This window comes from Syngnathus typhle, linkage group LG9 (assembly GCF_033458585.1).
Source record: "Syngnathus typhle isolate RoL2023-S1 ecotype Sweden linkage group LG9, RoL_Styp_1.0, whole genome shotgun sequence".
Classification (NCBI taxonomy): domain Eukaryota; kingdom Metazoa; phylum Chordata; class Actinopteri; order Syngnathiformes; family Syngnathidae; genus Syngnathus; species Syngnathus typhle.
In genome coordinates this window covers 10,055,066-10,072,034 of record NC_083746.1, presented here as the reverse complement: position 1 = coordinate 10,072,034, position 16,969 = coordinate 10,055,066, and the positions used below count along the sequence as shown (strand labels likewise).

The window sequence follows — 16,969 nt, the reverse complement described above, 5'->3', positions numbered from 1 at the left end:
ATAAATCAAAAAATTATTTGAAGAATATCATAACAATACTCATAAGAACGATTAAAACAAACGCAAATGAAAAAAGCAAGGTTTGGCAAAACAAGCTGGGAAGTGTACTATCTTTACGCCACTTGGTATCTTTGGGACGTTAGCTGCGTACATACGCACTATTAACGTGTAGATTTCCATGTCTCCCTCAAGTAATTACTTATTAAATGCGAAACTCGAGTCATAAACAGGGACTATGAGGCGTGCTCACATTTCACCAAACGACACGACAGCCATTTTAAGATGTTGCTTTCCACAGTATTTTTGTGACAGTATCTCGCTAGCAATGTAGTGAATGCAGGTAGATTAGCACACTGTTAGCCGACTCTACTGCGAGGCCCCGGACGGACGACACTGAAGGACAACAATGAGACTTTTAAGGTTTTTGCGGAGCAGTGTGTCCATAGGGAAGGACATTGACTATTATTCCAAATTCTCACCCTCCCCTTTGTCTATGAAGCAGTTTCTGGATTTTGGTAAGAAATGAAAACGTCACGTAAACTGTCTGACAATATTTACAATGCATCTTCGTGGAGGTTCTCGATTTACGACGGGCGACTTGCGCAAGACGTGTATGTTTATGAAGCGGCCAGTGTGTGTAATATGTATCCCTCAACCCAGGTTCCGAAAATGCTTGTGAGAAAACGTCCTTCACCTTCCTCAGGCATGAGTTACCTGTGAGGCTGGCAAATATCATGAAGGAGATCAACTTGTTGCCAGATAACTTGCTAAGAACACCATCTGTGCGTCTGGTTCAGAGCTGGTATACACTTTTGGATTTGAGATGGCCCTAAATAAATGACATTAAATTTATTGTGCCTAAATAATTCACTAATTGTTTTTTTCTACCTGCAGGTATGTTCAAAGTCTCCAGGAGATCCTCGAGTTTAAAGAGAAAAATGCAGAAGATGACAAAGTCACATATGAGTATGTTATTCTGTGGATTTTATTTTTCCTCGCAACTGGCCATGTCTCATGCAACACACGTCTTCCATCAGTTTCACAGATGCGGTGATTAAGATCCGGAATCGTCACAACGACGTCATCCCGACCATGGCTCAGGGTCTCGTGGAGTACAAAGACACGTACGGTACCGACCCAGTGGTTAGCCAGAACGTGCAGTATTTTCTGGACCGGTTCTACATGAGCAGGATTTCAATTCGCATGCTGCTCAACCAGCATAGTAGGCATTTATTTTGATTATTTCTTTAGCCTATGTATCTTGTAAGTGGAACATTTTGAGTATATGTGTGTTCCCAGCGCTCCTTTTTGGTGGCAAAGTGAAGGTCAATCCAGCACACCCCAAACAAATTGGCAGCATTGATCCACACTGTCGAGTGAGTGAGGTTATAAAAGGTATGCGCAATTTAATGAAAAAAAAAAAAGCGCCTAATGTTTAGTAATGCTGTCACTTAAGTCGTGAATTTTATTTTCTCTTTTAGATGCCTATGAAAATGCAAGAAACCTATGTGACAGATATTACATGAACTCTCCTGAGCTCACACTAGAGGAATACAATGGTGACTATATTTAAAAAAAAAAAAATTGTGTTTTTTGTTAATCTTTGGTATTGATAATCAGTGGCTTGTCCTGACAGTCAAAGATCAGGGGAAACCCATCTCGATGGTCTACGTTCCATCCCACTTGTACCACATGGTGTTTGAACTGTTCAAGGTAGGATCTGCGTTTTGAAAGGCACTCATTGGCAAATTTGAGCCAAACGCATCTCTCCTGTTTCCACGTCTCCGTAACGTGTTCTGCGTGTAGAATGCCATGCGTGCCACCATGGAGCTGTATGGAGACTCCATGGATCATCCTCCGGTTCGCGTTCAGGTTGGTCTGGGAACTGAAGATCTGACAGTCAAGGTGAGCGATCGCGGAGGAGGCGTTCCCCTGCGTAAGATCGACAGGCTCTTCACGTACACGTACTCCACGGCTCCGCCACCGAGCATCGACGGGTCCCGTGCTGCTCCTCTGGTGCGTCATCTTTGGGTCCAATCAAAAGTGCCAGAAAGTTTCACAGAGTAATTTAACTGAAGTGTTTCCACGTAGGCCGGTTATGGATACGGCTTACCCATCACTCGACTTTATGCCCGCTACTTCCAAGGAGACCTCAAGCTGTACTCTCTCGAGGGCTATGGGACTGACGCGGTCGTTTACATCCGGGTAAAGTCCTCCTTCCATCTGGCTTCACGTCTCGCGAGTCGCAATTGTGACCCGGCTGCTCGTGTTTCCTCTCAGGCGCTGTCCACAGAGTCCATCGAGAGGCTGCCGGTGTACAACAAGTCGGCGTGGAAACACTACAAAACGATACACGAGGCCGATGACTGGTGCATTCCCAGTCGGGAGCCTAAGGACATGACTACCTTTCGGCGGTTCTAGAAGAGAGCTGAGTGCTATCCTTAGCCAAGTGTCTTGATATAAAGTGCGCCCCCCCCCCCCCGTAATAATCAAGGTTATCAAAATAATTCCCAAATGGTTTTAAAGCTGTTTAAGTATTTATTTGATATCAAGGATACGTATCCCTGATAACAGAATGAGCGCACAAACCTAAATCTGGAGATCAAGGATATCGAACATATGCTCGAACTGGTTTTCCTAAGTTTGTGTCTTATGTGCAATTTCAGATTTTATTTTTACAGTCAGAATCATGTCATTTCAGAGAACCTTTTTTTTTACGTTTTTGATTATTTTAATTTGTTCATTTTAATTGACTATAACCTTTTTTTTTTATTTCATTGTTACATTTTAGGTAACAGATCTCTGACATGTTACGGTGGTTGGTTATGTTAAAAACTAGAATCTATGCAGGGTTCAAAGATTTTCTGTTATGTTCAACACTAAATGTGTCATTGAGTTACCAATGTCTCCCCCTTTCCATGTTTTCGCTGTTACAAAAAGTTGGTACGACATGTTTTTAATCAACATTGTGGTTTTAGACGTCCACTTGGTTTTGCTGCTTTTGCTTTATACTTTTTTTTCAAAGCAATGTGTTTCAACTCCAGAGTTTCCATGTGTCCTCTCTTTGAAGCTGGCAACAAAACCTTAAAAGCTGGTGTAAACAAATAGGATACATGCATTTACTTTTAAATGTTACAAGTAATAAAGTGCAGTTTTTTCCCCCATTGAGTATGAATTTTATTTTTGGAAAGAAGTGCCAAAAGACAATTTTGAAGATGGTTTTATTTGATCAGAAATGATCAATTATTGATGACAGGAAAATGTGCACTCGCGGTAGAATGTAGTCAAATACAAGCAGCAGCGTTTTCACTACATGGGCCATTGGTAATTTACAATTGTTGCTCTTGTTCAGTTGAGCCAAAACACTTAACAATAATGTTTAAAAACATCTTTACTGATTATTATGGATGCATACCGTGGACCGGTACTTTTTGGTACCGTAGCACCCTAAAGATTCGATACAAACGATACCACTCACGGTAGTTTCTTTATCGAGCTTCCGGCATCTGTTGATAAAATCCTAACGATATGCATCCCTACTGATTAAACACACTGATGCCTTATTTTGATTGTAAAAAATACAGCAAAGGCTTTCTTGCTGTTTTGTGTAGAAATGAATTAAGAAGAGTGCCTGGGCTTGGCTGTGAACAGTCATTATTCCTAAAGTCCTTATCAGAGGCACATATTTACCGTCCAGCGGACCCTGATCGCACTTATTTTTCCTATTTTTTTTCCATGGACCATCATGAGTCCGACTCAACATTTACACATCGAGGGACAGAACAAGCAGAGATCGCATGATTCTTGCTTGATTTGTTTTTCTGGCCTAACTGTTCTACTTAGTAGAAAAGAGATACTGTGAAACTATATTTCAATGAAAAAGTAATGCAGATATTGGCACATGTATAAAAGGTATTTTGTTTCTATACATTGAAACCTTTGTAATTCATGGAAGCTTAAAAGACAAAATAGTGCTTTTGACTTCACTGTACAATACAAAAGTGTTGTACATAAAACATCAATGTTATACATACTAGCAAAAATATCATGTTTTCATAATGGTGCACATTCTCCATAAAAAAACGTGAATATCATATCTGAAAACATACTTTGTAATTATCACTCGTAACTTTATAGTGGTAAAAAAAAATGTAGGCCTTCAGACCACACACACAATAAGGTTTCCAAAACAAACAAAAAACAAATGATTTTGAGTGTTTCTGCAGGAAGATCAGCCACTGAAATATGAAAAAAAAAAAAACAAATCACAAGTGGCGCCTTTGTCTGCTCAGCGTGGGCACTTAACGGTGTGAGACGACAACATGAAACATTGCCAATGTCTTTTTGGGAGCTACCTGGATCAGTTCAGCAGACAGAGTCGGTATTGATCGGCAGCCGTCCGCTACGGCGGTTCTCCTTCTCTCGTTTCTCCCGTTGCTTCTCCAGCTTCTCCTGGGCCTTGCGCATTTCCTTCAGCTTTTTCTTGATGGTGGATCGGTCGCTCTGACTGGACACACCCAGCACCTGAAGGACATTTTGAAGGAATAGTGGTCAGTTTCTTTTGGGGTGCAGGGACCACAAACGGCCACAAGAGGGCAGTCTCGACTTATATCCACAAACAGCCGCTTATCCACTACAAAATTTGAGTTGAGGAATTTCTACCTTTAACTTGTCACTGTCCAGCTGCAGAAGCTGCTGCCCGTCGACTCCCTTGGCAGTGAAATCCACCGTGTACTGGTCCATGTTCATGCCCATTAACCAGTGACACACCTGTTGATTGGTCCAGTCACAGATGGGACGGTTCTGCCACTGGTATTCTTTTCCCGTGGCCACTGGCTCATCATCTAGACTCTACATAAACACATCGAGCTATTTGGTAAAATTAAAATACAAACTCTTGGCTTTCTTATGGATTGAGTTTCAAACACTTTTGTAGTGGAAGTCCTTGAGGAGTGCAAGTGTCATGCATGATGTGCAAAAACATTGTTGTTGAGATGGTAAAAGAGTGCAACAAACAAAAACAACCACACATGCTACTAAGATGTCTACATGCTATGTACAACGCTCCATGCTAGACGACCTACTCCAGGGAGATCATCCTAAAATGCCGCGTTGGGGGGGGGGGGGGGGACATCAGAACAAAGAGATGCTTCAACACCACTAAGCAGTCATATTATTCTGCGGTCCATCCAATGTTGTAAAGAACAGAACGTGCTGTGCTAGTTTATGGCACGCTACAAAAGCTAAGTTGCTGCTTGCATTAACCAAACCAAACGACTTTAAGACACACGCACGCACACACGCAGCTCTCTTCTATTTCCTCTCTATTCAGGGTTTAATCACAGCTGTGTGGGGGAGGGGCCTAAAAGAGCATGCTTGAGAGTGTCCCCTTTCAGGCTCGCCAAGGCGTCCCACACAGCTTTTGTGACTGCGCAACAAGGAGAGCACTCACCTCGCTGGAAGAGAAGATTAAAGTGTGTGAGCGCCCAGACAGATTGGGTTCAGCGACTAACCCAGAGAGGTCTGAACTGGGACTGGCGGGGTTACAATCATCTATGACTGACAAACTCTGGTGGGACAAGCGGAAACAAGGAACGCATTTACAACACAACACATCAACAGTTCTTACAACGGCTCAAAGCTACAGGCGGAAAAGGACAGTGAATCGAAAGCATTTTTCAGCTACGGGAACTGACCGTTAAGTTCGAGACACCGAACCGCCAGCAACGCTACGTTGACGTCTAAACTATGACTATCAACTATTTCGTCCTCAAACTGTCTCTACTACAAACATGTTGAAATTTAAAGTTTGCTATAACACTACCACACATAACTAGCAAGGAAATGCTACATTTGTGGAGGTAAAGGAAAGCCAGCGCCAAAATGTTAGTAGCGCTCTAATTAGAGAGGACAAAAAAAGGGGGCTTACTGTACCAAATCTAACGAGCGACTGAACAAAGACGACCAGGAGAGATTTGTCTGTTTGAAGAAAAACAGGCTCGGTTGAGTGAGACATGGACTGGCACGCTCGGCTACCAAAGTTGTAGCAGCCATGTCTCGCTTTAACAGATCTTGGCTTTCATGAAGACGTGGCCCAAAACACTTGTCAAAGCATGGTGTGTGTGTGTGTGTGTGTGTGTGTAGGAGTCAGCGCAAAAGAGAGACACAGAGAGAAAAAAAAGCCAGTAACTTGACTCGAACGCGTTTGATGTGTTACCGTTTGCACATGAGTGAAAAGTCACCAAATTCTTTGCTGCTTAGCTCTCCGTGGTAGCCAACATGTGGATCCACTTTTTGTGGCTTTTGCATAATGTCGTGTATTTGGATACAAGGTCGCTCAGAGCAGATGTTTGGAAGTGCGTACTCGTCTTGCCCTTTCGGCGACGACGGTGCGGTGAAATCAAGTGGATCAAGTTCTGGGCTTTGCTGATGTTTTTGTTAAGTAGAAATTCATTATGTGAGAAAATAGTCCTGCATTGACCGCTTCACGGGAAAATCCTTAATACCTTGTTCTTGCGATCCTGGCTTGGCTCACTGTTGCTCTCGGCGTAGGGCAGGCTGCTGCTTGAGGAAGACGGCTCCCTGTCTCGCTCCTTCTCTTTGTCTCCAAACCAAGAGAAGGGCATACAGGTTGGGATGGAGGTCATGGATTCAGCTGGGGACAGGTTACCGCCAGAGTCTTCCAGTAATTCTGCGGACCCCCTAAACAAAAGGCGGGAAAAAAAAGAAAATGTAAAAATAGTCGCAGTGGCCACTTCCTGTTTGTGATATGACAAACTGATGGATAAAAACATGGTTCTGCGTGTTAGTGCTTGTGTCCACAAGATGGCGCTCACTTCTGTGACTTATAGGATTACTTGAATGTGTTGACCTCTGAGCTAAATATTTACATTCTGTACTGCGTGAAGAGTAAAATGGACCCCAAAGATAGGACCAGTTGTCACAGAATTACTATTTACACTTGGCATTCCAAGAAGTAATTTGGCCTGGGTGAAGCACAACAAAATGTCACTTGTGTTAAACGTGATAAAGTGTAAGAAAGGGGTACCTGCTGTCCAAAGACATTCTCATGGCCTCCTTGTCGTGTTTTCTTCCTTTGCCGCCCGACTTGCGCAGGCCCCTGGTGTGGTATTGAGCGATTCAACGTTGGATTAGGAAGTGCAACAATGGTGTAACATAAATTATGAGAGTTGTTTAAACATACCCAAAGTCGGGAAAGCGTCTTTTAGGTTTTGTAGCTGATGTGGGTTCAATTATTTCATCTGGGGAAAAAAAAATAAAAAATAATCTATTCCCTGGAGAAAAATGCTGTTATACTAGAGAGGTCATACCTTTGATCACTTTTTCCTTGACTTTGGATTCCTTCTTTTTGACATTGTGCGTCAATCCCGAAGGGGATGCTGCGATTGAGGAGTCATTGAGAGCTAGCAAAGACTGGCCTCCGCCGCTTTCAATACTGCCACCCTGTGACGGCGATAAAGACGGGCTTTTGGAGAGCTCCGTCTTGCCCGCCGGCTCCTCTATTGTTTCGGCCGCATGGTCTTTTTGTTCGTTCTCGGGATAGAAGACTGGTACTGGGAGGGACAGGCTCTCCTGGAAGGAGCTCCTTCTCTGAGGTTCCCGTTCCTCCCGCTCATCCTCCTCCTCAGTTTCCTGTCGGGACAATGTTGATTATGTATTAGGACAATGCAAGGAAGACGCAATTAAAGTTTCTGTATCGACTGACTGACAAAACACAAGTCGCGCTGTATGAAAAACGTTACCGGTGATCTACCAATTTGAACTGCTTCTAAGATGTACTTTGATCTGTGCTAAGCTTGTAGTGACCGCATTGTATTCATGAGAGTTTTCCCGGCTGACCTGTGAGTGGGTCGGGGACAGCGCGAGAGTCTCCTTCAGTTTGTTGCGAGAGGGACGCTGCCGTTTGGCCTTCTGGCCCAACAGGCCTTTTGCTTTGTGTGCACTGGTGTCCAACAGCTCCGTCTCAGGCACAAGCTCCTTCCAGTCTTCCTCTACAGAATAATAAATGTAATACCTTTCTTCCTCTAAATTACTCGATTCTAAATATAATGGTTAGTGTTTGTACCTGCAAGTGAGTCCACTGACTTTTGGGAGCAAAGGTGATTTTCTGCCATGTTCTGTAGATCCACACCAGATTCCAGGACAGCTATCTGGAGACACACACCACAGAGTAAAAATCTCACTTTTGTTTGTCATACCGTATAAATACGTTGTAAAAAAAAATTTTTTTTACCCTATTCCGCAAGCTCTCCAGCTGTTCTTTGTACATCCTTTCGTTTTCATCTATAGTCTTCTTCAGCTCTTCCTCTTTCTTCACAAAGTCAATCTCTCTGAAGAACATGCAATGAAGAGAGTTTAACAATATAATTCCACATTCCAATTGATTGTGATTTCACTCTTCATCTGAACTCACTTTTGCTGGTAGTCTTTTAGAAGCTTCTTTGCCTTGTTGTATTTCTTGTCCAAGGTCTCATACTGGGCTTGGGTTTCTGCTAACTGTTCATTTATTGTCTTGCACAGAGCCTGGGTTTCCAGCCAATAACTCTCCAATTTGAGGATTTTTTCATTGCTATCTTCAAACTTTTGCTCCAGTGCAGATTTTCTGGCTTCCCACAGTGATCTGTCCTCCTCGGATTCCCGAAGCTGTGTAGACAAAAGTAATGCGTTATGTACAAGTTTTAGCTTACAGCACTATGAAGAAAATAAAAGCACTTTTTTACTCTTTTATAACCTTGACCCGAGTTGACTGCGGTCATACCTTTTCCTTCAGTTGATTAATTTCTGCTGATGCAACGCTGTGTTTGAGTTGCAGCTATGGGAACAGAGAATGACATTTTGCAAGATAATTAAAACGGGAACTTTGATTTCCATTTGGGACAATAATAACAGCAGCGCTGCGTGGGGGCGTTTGTACCTCTTTAAATTTGAAGGCCATCTGAGAGCTGTCCATATTAGTTGGCATAAACAGAGCCTCCGAGTCGGGCAACTCAAACACCTCGACTTTCCGCCCCGGAGAAAAATTGGAGCCAAGAATCCTCTCATTCACTGCATCGTCGTCATCCTCAAAGCGCTCCTCCTGAAAAAATGAGATCACGCATGGCATCACACACACGGCAAACAATAACACGCCCTACAGGCCCCGGGAACATGCTCCGCATGTGTCAACAACCCTCCCGGCGGCACAGTCCGGAAGTAAATTCTGGAAAGATATCCAAACATCGGCAGGCAGGCACACAGAAGGCTTAGCGTGACGGTCTGCAACATCAAACACGTCATCTCTGCGACCACACATTAGCGTGACGGTCGAGTCTGCAACATCAAACACGTCATCTCTGCGACCACACATTCATACTATACACACATATTTTCCTTGCTACAAGTCAAGCCTGAATCCTATTTAACATTCTGCCGTATTCAGTACAAATAACCAAAATGGTGGATTCCTGTGGTCGCCTGATCTACAGAAAGCAAACATTCCACAACTCTGGTCGGAGAACACCTTGAAAAGTAGCCCCGGTGGGCTTACTGGCACGGGGCTGCTCTTTTCCTCAGTGGGCTTTAAAGTGACTCGATTGGGCTCGCTCTGGACTCTGACCTCCTCTGTGGAGTGTTCATAGGGATCATCCAGGTGGTGGTGATGCTGCCTCTGCTCTTGGTGATGCTGGTTCCTCTCCTGTTCCAGCGTCTCGCTGATGAGGCGGGCTACCTCGCTCTGTGTCCCCGGCTTTTCCCGACCAATCAGAAAACTATTTGAGGGAACATAGCAAAGATGACGTTTTCTAAAAATCATCAGATTTGAAATATTAGTCTTGAAGGCCTTCGGGCTAACCTCACGGTGCCTTTGGTGTTCTTGAGAACAGTTGCTGCAAAGAGTTGGGTGACACCCACCAAACTGACGCCATCCACCTCCACTATCTGGTCATTTACCTCAATGCTACACAGAGAGAAGACAGCCATGTTTGCACAGCACAAGCGAGGTGAGCCATCTTAAAACAATTAACAACATGCACGGTATGAAAAGGCCCAGGAAAGACAGGAAGTGAGATTATTTTTGTTAGCTTCCTTAGGAGGTTAAAAATAGAAGTGGTTATGGGTCTCGAGGCCTCGTCTTGAAGTAATGGGAAGGAGCTGTGAGGTCACTTAAGCGTGAGGCTGGGGAGACAATGTGAACATTTGGACCCACCGGCCATCTTTTTCAGCTGCTCCGTGCTCTGTTATGGTTTTGACAAAAATGCCAAGTTTCTCCAGTCCCTGGTCAGCTCCCACTCCCATTCCAATGATGCTGATGCCGAGGCCATTGTCCCCTAGACGCACACAAATCACCCCCCCAAAAAATATATATCAAAAGTTGGAAAGTTGCATGCAAATCGGCTTCATTTTAAATGGCTCAACGCGATGGGAAACATTCATACTCTGCTATGTTTGGAATATGGAATTTGATGAATCGGGCAACAGACATTCCATCTGAAATGTCAAACTGGAGACGCCCATAAAACTTTTTTTTTTAAAAAGTTTCCACTTTCCACACAGCTTGGAGTTAAAAACAACTTCTGAAATGGCTTCATTGCTTATGACTCAACTTGGGGAATCCGCTCGAGTGTCATCAAGATCACCTTTCTCAATTTCCACCGGGAATACGTCCATCTTCTCCACTCTTTTCTCCAGCTCATATTCAGCAGATGCAGAAACGGGGTCCACGTCATCATTACGTCGATCATACTCCTCGTTAGAGAAGGTACTGAAGACCTGCGAAGACATCCATTAGCTACAGATGACACAAATTTTAATGAGATGGCAACATTTCAAGCTGTTTTATGGTTTGAACTATAAGTCTACACACCCAAACATTGCGCAGTATAGCGGCACATAAGCAGGGAGAAGAAAGTAGGCCACAGCTGGGGCTGGCTAAAAAAGCGGATATAGTTGGTGGGATCAATTCTCCAAGACAAGTGTTAGCACTGTTTCAAAGAAAATGTGAGTAGTCCAGAAGAGAGAGAGAAAAAAAAATATTCCACAGTCTCCATCCAAATGGGCAAGTACTCAACGCCAGCTTCAGTATTACAGCAATCAGATGTGTTGATGGAGGATTTCTGAAAGTCGACTCACTGATGAGCAGATGATGGCAAAGTTGTTTTTGCTAGCTTTTCGACCTAATTTTACCTACCTAGTTTAACAAAATAAGGGTGACTAATTGCTAATTTGGAAAATGAGTAGCATTGCAACCTGACATAATCACGTAAAAATGTCTGGCTAAAGGTTGACATCCTCCGTCTATGGTGGCTTGCCAAGACTTGAATAATCGGCCTCAACCAGTTTTCGTCTTATAGCTCAAAGCAATGTAGTCGTACGGTCTTTTGCACCTTTAAGCATGAAACCGAATCTCCTATTTTGGCCAAATGAAAGAACCCCTAAACTAGATATTTTATAAAATTGTGACTTGCAGCATTGGAAATAGTGTTATTAGGTCAAACAAACTGCTCAGGCAGAAATTGTGGATTCAGCTTCCACTATCTCCCCCTGACATTCCCCCCCTGACTCAATGCCTTGACTGTTGCTATGGACTCCCAGGCTTTTTATTTCAACAATGTTCTGCCGTTGCTGTAACCTAATCAACCGCGATCCTCCTTTACAAGAGGAAAAGACAAGCAGCAGGTTAGCAGAAAAACATCTTTTTTTTTCACGCATTTCTTTGACACCCCAAATAAAGTTCACACAGGGGTCATCAGACTTTTGTTAACTCTGCATTTCTTCTAAAACTACACACTGAGAAACAACCGTGGTAATTTATCCCCAGCTCAAATGCAGATGTACCCTGAAATTATAAGCGTTACCATCTTTGCCTCGGCGCCCTCCCCACAACAGAATACCGCTGTGGGAAATGAGTTAGCAGGAAAGCCAATGAGGGAAATAGGCGGGCTGACCACAGGGTGGAGAATCTGGTAACATAAGCAGACCTACAAAACGCAGCTTATCAAAGTACAAAGTACAGTATGCTGTAAGAGCTCACGCTATAAGACAGGCGTGGCAGCAGATCACAGCATAATTGAAGCTATATACTCTTGGCTAACAGACTGACAAAACTATTTACGCAGGACCTCGAGCAAGAAAAAGTTGGCGCCGAAAAAGACCAGCCAAAGCGCCGTAATAGATTGTCATTTTCAAAAGACATGTAAACTTGAGCAGGCTCAACTGGTTTGCTTATAAATGGCCCACACATGCTGCTTTTGTCTCATTGGCTGAAAATGTGAAATGTAAATATGCTCTGAATAGTCTGATCACAACAGCAACACTAAAGATGCAACCAATACCTAAGACACTTTTAGAAATAACCGCTTCCTTATTCCCAACAATACTCTACATGGGCAACGTAACACATAAAATCCGGGTCAACCTCGTCGTCAGTCTTTGTTCCCAAGATAACACGCCTGGCTGTGTTAATCATTCAGTAACTTAAGTTTGTCAAAGCTGCACACAAACAAACATGTTCTTCTCTGGAAACCACCAATCCAATTTCATTTCCTAATAACATTTTAATGTGTGCATTGTACAGAAGATAGGGACAGTCTTAAAAAGAGCCAAGTGACAAATAACACTAGCAACTGCTGGTTCACACAATAATCCTTTCTTTCACCGGACTTGGGTTACGCCGGGATCTAATCCTGCTTTGTGACACGACCATAACGCAATTTCTTTCTGCCAGTCAGTGTGACTGCTTGCACAAGCTTTGGCTTATTTACTCACTTTTTCCTTTGCCAACTTGCCAACTGAGCCTGAGGTAACGGCCAGGTAAACAATGTCATGTTGAATGTGACTAGCTCAACAACAGGATTCAAATTTGAGCTCAAATGGTTGTCATCTAAAAACAAAAAAAAAACATTCTCTGTCGCCGCTTGAAAAACCTTTGTTTGTGTGCCCTGGTCCCCTCTCCCAGAACCCCCTGCCAGGATGACTGAGAAAGTAGAGGATCCGCACCCGGAGATAACAGAACATTTTAGAGCCTGAGTAAACAAAATATTCACAGCCGTGTTGGATTGCACTACAATTATTATTTTTTCCCTTGTTTTATCAAAATTGCTGATAAGATTAGGATGGGAAGACTAACAGTACCAAAATAGATTACAGCCGATGGAAAATGACTTTTGACACATTAAAACAGAAATGTACTTAAAATGCTTCGGACTCTGACATGCACAAATATAGAAGTCGGAAAAAATAGCTTTTGTCCACTTTGTTTCGGCATCCTCAAGTTCTACTGTTGTGTTCGAGACTTTTGAGTGTTAAAAGGCGGGGCTTGGTTGGCATGGTAAGTGACGTGGGTGTCATTAAATGATCAATGTTGTAAGCGAGTTTGCATGTTGCGTGACTCGGTGTGGCATGTGGCCATCAGCAACTAGTGCATCAATATGTTTTCTTACCAGAATGGGATCGGCGGAAAACTGGATTTTCCTCTTAGGTGGAGGTGTCTCTTCGTCTGACAATCCCGGGGCCTCATAATAGTCATCATACTCTGTGTACATCTCCTCCTCCTGGTCTTCTTCTTCCTGCTCCTCATCGTCCAGTAGGACCTGGTCTACATCCTTGTCATCCACAAAGGCCGCATTCTCGATACCATAAACCGGGGCTCCATTTACGACGGTCTTGTCACCCTGTTCCTCGAGTTCTCTCTCATCATGTTCATCTTTAAACCCTTGGATGTTACCATCCAAGACAGAGTCTTTAGTCTTCAGTTTTCCCGGTTGACATTTATTAGTCTCATCTTCTGATGGCCTTTTGTTTTTTTGCGAAACAAACACGTCGTCTTCAACATCCTCATCTTCATTGTCCTCGCTGCCAGACGATTCATTCTGAACCACGACAAGCTCTGCCCGGACCACGGCGACCCCTTTGGAGGCAATTGTCGAGGTCTTTTCCTTGGTTGGACTTTTCACCACACTGTTGTTACTTTTGGCCTTTTCAATAGATTTGGTTGCGTAGGTGTTTTCAAAGGCAGACGTTTGCTGCCTCACGTCACTTGGGGGTTTGCTTTTATCCCCGACAACAGATGTCTGACCCAATCCATCCCCGGAGTGTCGCTTGTAGCTATGACCAAGCGGGCTTGTCGGTTCTGGTTTGGGAATTCCGTCAGTTGTGGTGGAAATTGATTTGTAAGCCGTGTTACTAACTGGGAGTGTGGATTTACTTGACGTTTTGTTTGTGACACATGTTGCTTTTGATTTTTTAGCAGCATCAACATTCACGGCTTCCTGAACAGAAGTGGCTTTGTGTAAGATGCCCCTTGTTGGAGAAGTCTGGATTGAGTGTTCAGTCATACTGTCTAATTTAGCAGTCATCGTCCCTCCTTTGGGAGCAGCTTTGTTGTTATCCTCTGAGTCATTTCCAGCCATAAAATTCTCCAACCGTTTTGACACTCTGGGCATGTTCTTTTTTTCATTCTCAACATCCGGTCGACATTTAACGCCCGTTGGAGATGTTTGCTCCAATTTGAAAGTCTCTGAAGATCCCGATGCCCTCCGTGCAGTTTTGCCCTCATCAGATGCACTTCCGAGAGATAGACGGTTGACTAATCTGTTTGGCGAATGCTTGTCCACAGCGGGCTGCTCGGCGATGCCCCTCTCGAATATCTTCCTGGTCACGGAAAACTTTTCTGCCAAAGCCACTTTGTCAATCTCCACATCATCCCCTTTGGGAGTTTTATCTAAATTGAGGGATTCTGGGCTTGTCAAGTTGTTGAAGCTAACTCTGTGTGAGCTGGGTGGAATTTGTGGCTTTGGTGGAGTCACCTGGGCAGCATCAGACTTTAAAGTTGCTTTCACGTCTTGCGGCGGCTGCTCCTCTTGCTGCTGGCCGTCCATCTGTAGGAAAATGTTCTTGATCTTGTTAACCCTGGTACCGAAAGGCCGTCCCCGGGAGTCCTCGCGGGCGTCGCTGGACCCATTTGCATACGACTTTGCAGCACCTTCTGATTTGGAGCCATCAAAGGAGCATTTGATAGCGTGGAAGTCAGACTTGTATGCATTTCTGTGGGGGGAGGCGCTCCTCAGGGTCCTCTCACTTCCTTTACTTTCTGCTTGAATCATGTTGGCGTGTTTTTCTTTACTGCTGACTTTAAATTCAAAAGATTCTTGGCGATGAATTAATCCCTCTTCACCTCAGCACAGGCAGTGCCATGGGTCCGCTTTTTACGACTAAACGCACACAGCGAGGGCATCTGAGAGGCAAAATATAAAGTTAGCTTCTTTAATACTATGTATTTGGAATTTACCTTTTCACACAATTACACACAAATTACTTCATTGTTCATTTGCAATGTGACTTTTTTTGTCCTTTTGTTTTTATGTTATGACATTTTTTGCTTACTATTTTGTTCTGATCATGTTTATGACTATAACCATTTTAATTGGAGATATTAAATATTGTAAGATTTGAGATTTTTTATTGTTGCAAGAGCACATCGATGCACACTTATCATCCCGTGAGTGAATCATTAAAAAAGAGCAGAAATAACATCTGATCGGACCGGCCGACGAGGCGCAAAATGCTTCAATACAATTTGCGAGACGTGCTTTTACGAGTTCGAAAGGGTTTTGTAGCAATTGGGTAACATTGTTCAAACGTTAACTTTCGGTGCATTTTTGGGCTAGCGGGTACAAAGCCTTTCGTCACTTTGGTTAGCTTAGTGTAAATCAATTTTTATTCACTAGTCATAACAATGAAAACTACCCGAAAGCAATCACTTTATTACTCAACCTCGAGTAGATTGTGATAGAAAATGTAAGCTCGAGAAACGTATAAAAGTTTCCGGGCACATAAAAGCAGCGTCTATGTATCCATTCAACAATTCACTTGGTCGTATGTGTAGTTTCGATCAGGAAAATTCACCAAAAAATACAAACGCGATCGCGCAGAAAGACAAACAAACCGAAACAAATCTCACCTCCGACTCGGATCATGGCGTGAGGCGCCGAAAGATCGCCCACGATTTCGCCGTTTAACCGAGTCAAAGTTGCGACTTCTTCGCCCAGCTCAGCGCCATCATTCCCCGGCCGAAATTGTCCTGCCTCCTCGAACTCCCAGTAGACCTGCCGGCGGGCGGGCGGACGCGCGTGCATGGCGGTGGCGATGGTGACGGAGGCGGGGTGGGGAGTGGAGTGCCTCGGGAGCGCGCGCGCATTCCAGGACAGAAGCCGCTATACTACTCTACTATGCCCACCTTCCAGCTCTCCTTTCTCCACGGAAACACGACGACTTGCAACACAAAGCGTGGGAAATGGCTTTTCTGTACAACAAGGACATTTTGGCTCTTTTAAGTAATGGCCATATTCCAGAGAAGGGAAAAGTACTGATTGATTGATTTCGAGAACTTGCGCCCAAAATAGTTTCCCTGCAAACCTTTGGTTGAGGTTATTGGTGCAAAAGATGCGAGGCCATCTTGCATTATGAAATGCAAAGAAACACTCTCACCAAAGAATGTTAACCTCTTTTGAAATACAAAAACATTAAAGCATTTAATTTCTTGTGTGATTTTGAACACTGTTTTTTTGTGATTTCAGATGATCAGATTGCAATTTATGAAATGTAAGTAATTTCAAGAATACATTTTGTTTCCTCAAATGTAGATCTTCTTTCCGAGTGAGTGTACTCAAGAGTCCCTCGCAGCTTGAGAACTAAAAAAAGATCATGTTGTACATTGGATTAAATATTTATTTTTATGTGAACTGTTAGCCAATGCTAGCAAATTGTCAGAGACTTATGTAACATCATGCATAATGGACTTTTGTGCTAAAAGTGGCATAAGCAGATGGTGATCTATTTCGCAGACTTTTTTTTGTGGGGCATATCCACTTTTTCACTCCCCCAAGCTCTAATCCAATTGGCATATTTAATTGCAAAGTGCATGAATTGTGGTCCCCTCATCACGTTATGTTGAGTTTGCTCGGAAAGATAAGCA

General features: G+C 43.5%; 2 protein-coding genes across 4 annotated transcripts; one reads left to right on the top strand and one right to left on the bottom strand.

Moving 5' to 3' along the window:
- Window positions 1-116: 116 nt before the first annotated feature.
- Window positions 117-3,164, top strand: pdk1 (pyruvate dehydrogenase kinase, isozyme 1). The gene is made up of 10 exons (XM_061287698.1): window positions 117-515; window positions 661-802; window positions 895-966; window positions 1,038-1,222; window positions 1,300-1,395; window positions 1,482-1,559; window positions 1,637-1,713; window positions 1,807-2,016; window positions 2,092-2,205; window positions 2,281-3,164. Exons 1-10 carry the CDS (start codon window positions 407-409, stop codon window positions 2,419-2,421), a joined length of 1,224 nt encoding a protein of 407 aa, XP_061143682.1. The 5' UTR covers window positions 117-406; the 3' UTR covers window positions 2,422-3,164.
- A 40-nt stretch (window positions 3,165-3,204) lies between these two features.
- ppp1r9ala (protein phosphatase 1 regulatory subunit 9A-like A) lies at window positions 3,205-16,117 on the bottom strand. 3 transcript variants are annotated; one of them, XM_061287690.1, is made up of 20 exons: window positions 15,956-16,117; window positions 13,437-15,229; window positions 10,635-10,767; window positions 10,205-10,325; window positions 9,851-9,955; window positions 9,617-9,767; window positions 8,936-9,097; window positions 8,780-8,833; window positions 8,435-8,664; window positions 8,255-8,351; window positions 8,087-8,171; window positions 7,861-8,012; window positions 7,332-7,653; window positions 7,205-7,262; window positions 7,049-7,120; window positions 6,507-6,702; window positions 5,453-5,569; window positions 4,663-4,851; window positions 4,356-4,524; window positions 3,205-4,238 (listed from the first exon to the last, which is right to left on the bottom strand). In XM_061287690.1, the coding sequence occupies exons 2-19, from the start codon at window positions 15,096-15,098 to the stop codon at window positions 4,366-4,368; spliced, it is 4,065 nt and encodes a 1,354-aa protein (XP_061143674.1). In that variant the 5' UTR covers window positions 15,099-15,229; window positions 15,956-16,117; the 3' UTR covers window positions 3,205-4,238; window positions 4,356-4,365. The 3 variants fall into 3 exon arrangements, with proteins under 3 accessions (XP_061143674.1, XP_061143673.1, XP_061143675.1); XM_061287689.1 differs by having other exon boundaries at window positions 3,205-4,524; XM_061287691.1 differs by lacking the exon at window positions 5,453-5,569 and having other exon boundaries at window positions 3,205-4,524.
- Window positions 16,118-16,969: the final 852 nt, after the last annotated feature.

What these genes read in the sequence shown, in the direction of transcription:
- pdk1 (XM_061287698.1), top strand. Translation starts at nt 407, where the DNA reads ATGAGACTTTTAAGGTTTTTGCGGAGCAGTGTGTCCATAGGGAAGGAC. An exon ending in GATGACAAAGTCACATATGA is followed by an intron (nt 967 to 1,037) that starts GTATGTTATTCT and finishes GTCTTCCATCAG; the next exon opens with TTTCACAGATGCGGTGATTA. An exon ending in GGTCCCGTGCTGCTCCTCTG is followed by an intron (nt 2,017 to 2,091) that starts GTGCGTCATCTT and finishes GTTTCCACGTAG; the next exon opens with GCCGGTTATGGATACGGCTT.
- ppp1r9ala (XM_061287689.1), bottom strand. Translation starts at nt 15,098, where the DNA reads ATGATTCAAGCAGAAAGTAAAGGAAGTGAGAGGACCCTGAGGAGCGCC. An exon ending in AGAATGTCTTTGGACAGCAG is followed by an intron (nt 6,703 to 7,048) that starts GTACCCCTTTCT and finishes CCTTTTGTTTAG; the next exon opens with GGGGTCCGCAGAATTACTGG. An exon ending in TAATCTTCTCTTCCAGCGAG is followed by an intron (nt 4,852 to 5,452) that starts GTGAGTGCTCTC and finishes GTGTTTATGTAG; the next exon opens with AGTCTAGATGATGAGCCAGT.